An 8,807-nucleotide genomic window follows, 5' to 3' on the forward strand; every position below is an offset into this window, starting at 1 on the left:
TCACTCTGCATTCATCTGCAAATTCCTGCTCCCTCCATTCAGACAGAGCTCTTCAAAACCACTGCTTCATCATTTCCCTTGGTCTGCAGCTCCACTGTGGTTTGGGGGATACAGATGTAGGAATAACAGGTGTGGTAGAGTTGGAAGATGAATGGGGAGGGAGCCCCGTCCCCTAAGACAGCATCGAGAATGAGCCCTGGGCATTTGTGGAAACCCGTGAGCAGATGGAGATCCTGGTTTATGGTTTGGACCCTGCCCCACCAGGCTCAGTGTGAGCTGTGTCCTGTCCCTGTAGTGGGGGCTTTGCAGCAACAGAGAGGTTTGTAGCCTGATCGCAGCCATCCGAAAGCAGGCTGGCAGACATGCAGAAGTTTGACAGCCCCTCAACATTGCAGAGTCCAGCACCAGGCTTGCTGGCAAATAGCAGTGCCTGTTGCAGACCATGGAGCTTGTGTTTCAGCTCCAGGGTGGAATTAATGTTGTATGAAGGGGAAGAGAGAAAAGAAACCAGGTAGTTGAATAGTTGGGTAAGCCCTGAGCCATAAGAGAACCGGGGGCATGTCCCCACTGTGCCTGACCATCTCTCCGTGAACACTGATTTACAGGAAAAGGAACATTTCCAGGTTGCAGGAAGCAAAAGCCCAGCTCTTCCACTATTCACCTGCTGTCTGGGCTCTGCTTTCCATATGGTCTTTTCCCAAGAAAAAAAAAAAAGCCCAGCTGAATTACTGTTTTCAGCTTCATCATGAAATGAACTTTATCATCTTGTGAGTGGAAATAAGCACTGAAATCTCAAAATTTCTCGTGCCTGCATGTTGTGCTCTGACAGGGAAGTTTCTTTTGTTACAGGAAAGAAGAACAAGCTGCGTGTGTACTATCTCTCCTGGCTGAGAAACAGGATTTTACACAACGACCCTGAAGTGGAGAAGAAGCAGGGCTGGATCACGGTTGGGGACCTGGAGGGATGCATCCATTACAAAGTTGGTGAGTGGCCTCTCTGGAAAAAAAAATGTCTGAAGAGATGCAGGTCTTAGAGCTGACCTGACAACTTCTCTTAAAAGTATGGATAGACCATAGCCACAAGTAAACTTGGAATTCATCTATATGTATTAGGTGGACACTGCCCGAGAAGCTGTTCCTGGAGATGAGTTGTTCAACCTTGTTAGAAAGAAAGTTTAAATTGGTTTTATTTTCATTTTAGTGAAATATGAAAGAATCAAATTCTTGGTGATTGCCTTAAAGAATGCTGTAGAGATCTATGCTTGGGCTCCCAAACCATATCACAAGTTCATGGCATTTAAGGTATGTTTATCTTTTAACCAAAATACACTCTGTAATTGTAAATACACATCATTTCTGTAGTATGCAGAGCAGAAAAAGCATCTTGCTTATGTAGATGAGCTCTTTGGGACGCCTGGCAGGCTTGGGAGACAGGATACGATCTGGCTTAAGAGACTGGATACCTCCTGCTTATGGCTAACAATGAAGTCTTAATATTAGCTTTTATGCTGGCAGGCTTTACTTGGGATATTTGCAGAAAGCTGACCAAATGCCCACAAGTAAAACTGCATTGGGTTTTTTTGGGGGAAGGGGAGTTGTGTTGTTTGTTTGGTTTTTTTTTAACCTCTGACTGGTTTTTCACATATAGTAGAAAAGAGGTGGCAGTGCTTTACAGTTTATTTTGCAAAATCCTCTCCCTTTCTGCAGTGTGGATTTTGTTTGAAGACAGAAGTCAAAGAGAATGACCCACTCTTTCTCTCCCTTTTCATTTACCTCAGTTTCCTTCAGTGAGACCTTTCTCCTCTATAACCTGCCAGTGGGTATTTTGTACTTAGTCCTTTAAAGCAGTTTTCATCCTACACTGTGCAGAAACAAGTCACAAGGGGCAGTGCCTTCTGGAGACATCCATGCTGAGTAATCTCATTTTGCATCGCTCCAGCACAAATGGGCTTATTCAGTATCGGGTCACATTTGCTTTTTCTGAACAAAAGCCAGAATAAATGGGCTCAGTGACATGGAGAGCTCAGCAGCATTAGAATGGCCTGGCACCCAGCCTCTGCGGGCTCTGTTGAGGACGCTGGTTAGTGCTCCTGGTGCTGCTTCTCCCGTCTGAGGGGGCTGAGTGCCCTTGCCTTGCCCTGTAGGCAGGCATCTGTTGGGAGAGTGGGAAACACCACCTCCTGATTTTCCCTGTCAGGAGTCACAGAATGCCAGGAGCCTTTTATTCTCCGCTTGTGGATGCTTCATCATCCCAAGCTACAGAGAGATATTTTGTCCTGGATCAGTCTATGCTGGGAAGCAGGTTATATTAAACAAAGAAAAATAGGTCTTCGCAAATCTGACTCATTTCAGCTGCCCAAACTGGAGCGGTGATCTGTGCCGAGAGGAAAGCTTTCTGTGGACTTTGCTCTTGCTACCCAGAGCAGCACCAGCATCGGGGGTTCCTGTGTGCTGGCTGTACACATGCCAATACAGAACTGAGCTGTTGCCTTCCTTTAGAGACCAAATCTTTGGGGTGACCTCAGGCTTCTGGGGTAAAAAGAGCTGTGCTTGGCAAGGGTGAGCGCTTCTCTGCTGGGATGGCTGGAGCAAGTGTGTAATAGCCTCTGAGGCATCTGACATAGTAACAAAGAGACAGGAATATAGATGACCATATCTAGTAGGAAACACAGTCAAGCAAATACGATTTCAGAAACGTATCAGGCTGCTGCTATGTGGGGATTTGTTGGCTTTCTGTGATACTCACTGAAGGGATTATAAAAGTCTTTTGCAGATCTCCAGCACAAGCCGTTGCTCGTGGATCTCACTGTAGAAGAGGGTCAAAGACTGAAGGTTATCTTTGGATCCCACACTGGTTTCCATGTGATTGATGTAGATTCTGGGAACTCTTATGATATCTATATACCATCTCATGTGAGTACATGGGAAGTGCTGCTGCATGACCAAAACAGGTCACCAGCAAGGTCTGGACAGGCTCTTGGTCGCTCAGAAATGGTGACCAGTCAGGGGATATCTTGTCATGGGTTTGACATCCTCTGGTGCCATCATTATTTAAAGAAGGCTTAGAGGTATCACGTACTTCATTATTCTCACAGGCTATTTCTGTCCTTGTGCCCGGCAGTCAGGTTTAACGTTCCTATGTGCCACAGAAAGGAGAATCTGCACACTGCATGAAGCAGTACTGTAGCTCTTTGTAGGGCAGGATACCATGAAAACAGGTTCTTGGTTGTTGGAAAACGTAGACTCCCCTAAGAGCTGGATGCCCACTGCGCTGTCCTAATGCACGGTGTCCAGATGTGCTGCCAACACTTGTTCCTGCTGAGGCAGCACAGTTTGCCTAAGTGAAAGTTGCAGGATTAGGGTAGCCCAAATCTCAGTCAGACTGCTGCTCAAAACTCCTGGCCCCCCTGACAACAGGGACTCACCACAGGACCTCTCTCAAGTCCATCAGCGGTTTCAAGAGAGAACCAGCTACAAAACAATACTGTCAGTGAGGATTTTCTTGTTGGCTTGTTTAAGTTCTGTCCATGCTGTTGGCCCAGGCAGCATAAGAAGTACTGTGGCAGTTTGGGATGGTTTTGTGTTGTCTTAGCTATGGAAGGGCAGACATGGGTGGAAAGTTACCATAATTGCCCTTGGAGCTAGAGACTGATTACTAAAATATGGTAATAATTGCTTCCAAGCTACCTGTAAAATTCTGGATTTATTTCCCTTGATTTGCACAGAAGATGGATTCATCAAGTCAGCAGTCACTTCCTTGTGTTACAGCTAAGTGTCAGCCATCAGTCTTGGGGGGTGCGTGTTGCGATCCCTCTGTACTTGCTGAACCTGTTTATCCGTGATGTGTAAGCCAGCTTTGATGGCAGTGTAAACATGACAGTTTATTTCCCTTCAAGCTTAACTCTGAAAGCCAGTATCTGTTTGGTGAATGAACGGAGGGGTTGTTCTCGGGTTGGTTTGAGGTTTTGGTTTTGTAATGCTCTGCGCCCTTCCCCTTACCCCTTCCTGTGTTCAATGTAATTCTGACCTTTAGGGTTTATTTTAACTGCAGATTCAGGGCAATATTACTCCTCACGCCATTGTCATCCTGCCTAAAACAGACGGGATGGAGATGCTTGTGTGCTATGAGGATGAAGGCGTATATGTGAACACCTATGGACGGATAACTAAAGATGTGGTGCTCCAGTGGGGAGAAATGCCTACTTCCGTGGGTAGGTCAGCCCTTCTTCTTCACTTGCATAGGATACAAGTGACAAGCAAAATGAGGAGTCAAGAATGTTGAGATGGAGTCATTTGGGGTTTTGTTTGTCAAAGGAGATTTCTCTGTTAAATAAGAGATACAGTTACTGAATTTCTACAATCTGGTCCTCCATAATAAAAGCAAGTGATTTCCTGAATATTTAAGCTCTGGTTTATCTTAAGTATAAGATAATATAAGCTGTTGCGCTGATGGAATACTGTGTTGAGTGGAAGAGGGGCTGGGTACGGAGCTGGGCACACATGGGTTGCTCTTCTGGCTCTGCTGTTGCTCAGCTCCACGGCCCATGGAGGCAAGCTACTGCCCAGCTCCTCACCCACAGAAATCAGAAGTGATACTTGTTGTTTAAATTACTCAGCACTTTGTAGATGAAAATTAAAGGCTACTGTCCCCGCAGGCACACTCCTGGCTGCTTGTGCCTCTGGCAGAGCTCTGCCATTTATCTTTGTAGGCTTTGAGTAACAGTTGAGGGTTTTTCTGCCTGTTGTGTAATATTTAGCTCAACACACATTGTAACACCTACCAAATGCTTCCTTTTGACAGCCTACATTCATTCCAATCAAATAATGGGCTGGGGAGAGAAAGCTATTGAAATCCGGTCAGTGGAGACAGGACATTTGGATGGAGTATTTATGCACAAGCGAGCTCAAAGGTTAAAGTTTCTATGTGAAAGAAATGATAAGGTAAGTCCACTTCAAAGCTTGTATTCCATGCTTTAAGCTACAAGCTACTTTCAGACTTCAAATCTGGTTTATCTTGGGGTTAGTAATTAATCTGAAGGTCCTGTTTAATAAGCAGTGCCCATAAACCACTCCAGTTAATTCTCTAAAGTGGATGCAGACCTCAACCTGTGGTGGGAAGATCTCTTCCACCTCTTGCTGAGATCTGCATTGACTTGGCTTGACTCTCCCAAGTCTTGCATCTGAACATTAACTATTGAGGCTGCCGAGTAAACCCTGCAGAAGTTGAGAAATGGTGGCAGTAAGGATGTGTGAGTGACCCTGATTTGAGCTCTTGTGCAGAAACATTTTGATGCATTTTTAGATGCATTTTGATGCATCTTAGAAACTGTTTTCTCCATGGAGCCCCACTTTTTCTGTGTACAGCACTGAGAAATTCTGCCCTGGAGAGTAACCAAGGTTGCATGGGGAATGCAGCTGTCATGTACATGACCCCTGTCATGGATATTGCTGATGCGCAAAGGGTGCAGGGAATGAGGGAATGAGAAATTGCCAAAGGAAAGGAATGTTTGCATGGAAAAAATGGTTGAATGCCAAGGTCTGTTTCTGCTCTTGATATTTGCTCGTCTCACGAGGTTTCACCAAGATGAAATAGGACCATGCAGCAGACTTCCTTTGTAATGAGCACAGTCACAAAACATGCGAGGAAGGTGATTGCTCTGTCCCCAGAGCAGGGTTTAATATTGTGCAATAAAGAAGGTTTGAGGCCACGTTGAGTTATTGCACTCATTGCTCATTAGTTGAACATTGCCCTACCCCTTGCATGGAGTTAGACTGGAGCTCTGCAGGAAAAATAGATCCTAACTTTGCAATTGAGTTTACCACAGGAAGCTGCCTCAAGAAGATGAATTTTAGTTGCCGAAATATCCCTAATTTGCTTTTTTCCTGATTTTGGAGTACTTGGCTCTGCAGGCTTTATACTGCTGGGTTTTTTTGGAAGAGTTATTTTTCTCGTTTGCTCCTGTTGATTTTTTTTTTTGGTCCTTTTTCTAAGAAAACTGAGGAAAAAAGCCCACCTCAATCTTTCTAAAATACTGGGACCAGCTGATCGCTGGTGGGTCTGAATTACTAAAACCAGGGGGCCTACAAGAAATCTGGAGAGGGACTTTTTACAAGGGCCTGTAATGACAGTACAAGGGGGGATGGCTTTAAACTGACAGAGGGGAGATGTAGACAAGATACTAGGAAGTCGTACTTCCCTGTGAGGGTGGTGAGACACCGGCACAGGCTGCCCAGAGAAGCTGTGGCTGCCCCATCCCTGGCAGTGTTCAAGGCCAGGTTTGACAGGGCTTTGAGCAACCTGGTGTAGTGGAAGGTGTCCCTGCCCATGGCAGGGGGTTGGAACTGGATGAGCTTTAAGGTCTCCTCCAACCCAAACCACTCTGTGATACTATGAAAGTCATGCGAAGATTGAGTAATTTTTGGTTTTAAAAAGGACAGAGGCTTCAGATAGTCCCTTGCAATATTTGCAAGTTATAACTTTTATTTTTTAAGTCTTCCATTAGGGTCAAATGTTAGGTGAATCCTAACAGAAGCACCAAAACCTGTATTCTTCATACAGAGTCTAGTCTGTGGTTTGAGCGTATTGAAGGAAAGTAGTTTTCCCAAGCTTTACTTTCAGGAACAGCTGAAATACCAGGACTGACTTTTCTGAAGAAAACCATTTCACACCGATGCAGATGTTTACCCAAATGGTTAATATTTAGCAAGCTACAAACCACTAACAGCAGCCTTCTTAATATTGCATAATAAATGGTGCTGTGTAAAATGTGATAAACTCAGTGTTTTTATTACTGTGTTTACTAATAAGTGGTTTGATTTGATCTGAGTCTGGCATGGGTTAGCTCCAGTTCCTGAGCTCTGTGGAGAAACAAGAACCTGGCAGTGGGTCCACATACAATTTTCGCTGTCAGCTGGAGAGCAGGGAGGGAAGTTTAGGCAGAGGACACCACAGGGTGTGGGGCAGCTCCTGCTTTCTTTGCTCATCAAGACAATTAACAGATAAAAACCACTAATAAGGGGGTTTTTGTGCTTCCAAACAGGTATTTTTTGCATCAGTGCGATCTGGAGGAAGCAGCCAAGTGTTTTTCATGACCCTCAACAGAAACTCCATGATGAACTGGTAACAGAGGAGCACTTGGCAGTCACCGCCATGGCATTATTTCTAATTTAAAGGACATTAAACACGTGGACTAACACTGTAGAGGCAGATGCGGAGGGCGCCAAGGAACATCGCTCCCCACGCTCGCCCAGCGCCATCAGCCCTGGGGCAAGGGCTGCTGGCAGGGATGGACTTTCGCGCTTGGACCCCCCAAGGTCTCCTGATTACGCTGTGTTATAGTGGGTTATGAGTTCTCCCTTATTTTATTTCAATTTTTTTTATTTTACTTTTTCTTTATCCCCTACTTTGTAAGAACGGGGAAAGAAACAGTGTCCAAAAGTCTGTTTTTAATTCTGTCTGCCTGCTAGCATCAAATATATAGTATGTTGTAAAGTTACCAATTAAATCTGGTGAGAGACAGCACAATAAATGTACCTTTTATCTTTGTGATGAAGGCCATAACCATATAGCTGGGTAATTTTAGAAATCTTTTGCCTTCACCAACATTTACATGTTGCTTTTGGCAGCAACGGCTTAATGGATTTTTAAAGACAAGAAAAAATAATAGGTTTTTTTCCCCTGTTTTGGGAAATGGATTTTAAATGGCTAAACTACTAGCCTTAGACTAATAAAAATCAGCTACCATTTTTGTCAAGTTTGTCAATCCATATTTCTATATGGATATTCACATAATGGTGTGTCTTGATAGGGACAGAGGTGCCATTTGTTGTTGCTCCAGCGGTGCCCATCTGCCCTGGGGCTCAGCCGCAGGTGCCAGGATGGGGGGATCAGAGGAGAGGACAAGTGGAGCGGTTGGAGGAGCCCCACGCTTGCCCCCCAGTTGGGATTTGCAGCCACAGACAGCTCCCAGGTTGCTGCGGGCGCTGGACCCTGATGCCACAGCTGGTGAGAGCTGTGGGCGCTTGTCCCCTCCTGATCCCAGAGCCGGGTGCTGGTGTGCAGAGGCAGCCAGTGTGGGGATGGGGACCACACCACGAGCTGCCTGTCCCCCGTGTTGCTGGATTGGGCTTGTAAAGAGCTTAAAAATATATATATATGTGTGGTTTCTTCGGACGAGGGTCTGAATCTACTCGTTTTCCACCCCCTCCGCTCCCTAGGAATTACCCAACATACAGTGAAAGACAACATCTGTGCCGAACCGTGTGTGTGTGTGTGTTTAGTTCAGGTTGAATCGTGTCCTTATAAACTCTGCTCAGTTGATTTCCATTTTCGGTGCGTATCTGGGGTTTTCTTTCTCAGTAGCTGCAAGCATGGCCGCCTGTGGTGTTGGGGTGTCGCATAACAAGGTCTGTGTTGCTGGTTTTAACCTACCTCGTTTCGGTTGGGGTTTGTTTTTTGGTTTGGTTTCTTTTATCTTTTTTTCCGTTCCGCTGTCGATCACAGCGCTGTTACCTCCAGCGACATATAGAGAGCTTAACTGGCAATCTTGGTGTACTCAGTAACGATGGCTTTATTAAAAAATGATTAAATCAACAGGACTTGGTCACACTCGAATCTTTATCAAGGGTAAGAGATGATGTGGGGTGGCGGGTATGGGATGGGCCACCCTCGCCCAAAGCATCCCATGGGCAGGGCATCACAGTTTGGTGCCGGCAGGGATCGCTGCAATGGGACTTACGGTGGGATGCAGTGTTCAGAGGAGCACAGGCAGGAAGGACCTTTGGGTGCCTTCTTCACCCACCAAGCA

The 8,807-nt window shown here is 45.5% G+C and overlaps 1 protein-coding gene across 8 annotated transcripts in view; it reads left to right on the forward strand.

The window, feature by feature from the left end:
• TNIK (TRAF2 and NCK interacting kinase) overlaps nt 1–8,593 on the forward strand; it is a 161,823-nt gene extending 153,230 nt beyond the window's left edge. For all 8 annotated transcript variants that reach the window (XM_057411550.1, XM_057411556.1, XM_057411551.1 and 5 more), the window contains 6 exons: nt 850–984; nt 1,202–1,302; nt 2,764–2,913; nt 4,052–4,211; nt 4,802–4,941; nt 7,041–8,593. In XM_057411550.1, coding sequence (XP_057267533.1) covers nt 850–984; nt 1,202–1,302; nt 2,764–2,913; nt 4,052–4,211; nt 4,802–4,941; nt 7,041–7,124 — 770 coding nt within the window. In that variant the 3' untranslated portion in view covers nt 7,125–8,593. The remainder of the gene's footprint in view (nt 1–849; nt 985–1,201; nt 1,303–2,763; nt 2,914–4,051; nt 4,212–4,801; nt 4,942–7,040) is intronic.
• Nucleotides 8,594–8,807: the final 214 nt, after the last annotated feature.

This window comes from Pezoporus wallicus, unplaced genomic scaffold, assembly GCF_028554395.1.
Source record: "Pezoporus wallicus isolate ANWC-B61680 ecotype Strahan unplaced genomic scaffold, APGP_CSIRO_Pwel_v1 contig_6899, whole genome shotgun sequence".
Classification (NCBI taxonomy): domain Eukaryota; kingdom Metazoa; phylum Chordata; class Aves; order Psittaciformes; family Psittacidae; genus Pezoporus; species Pezoporus wallicus.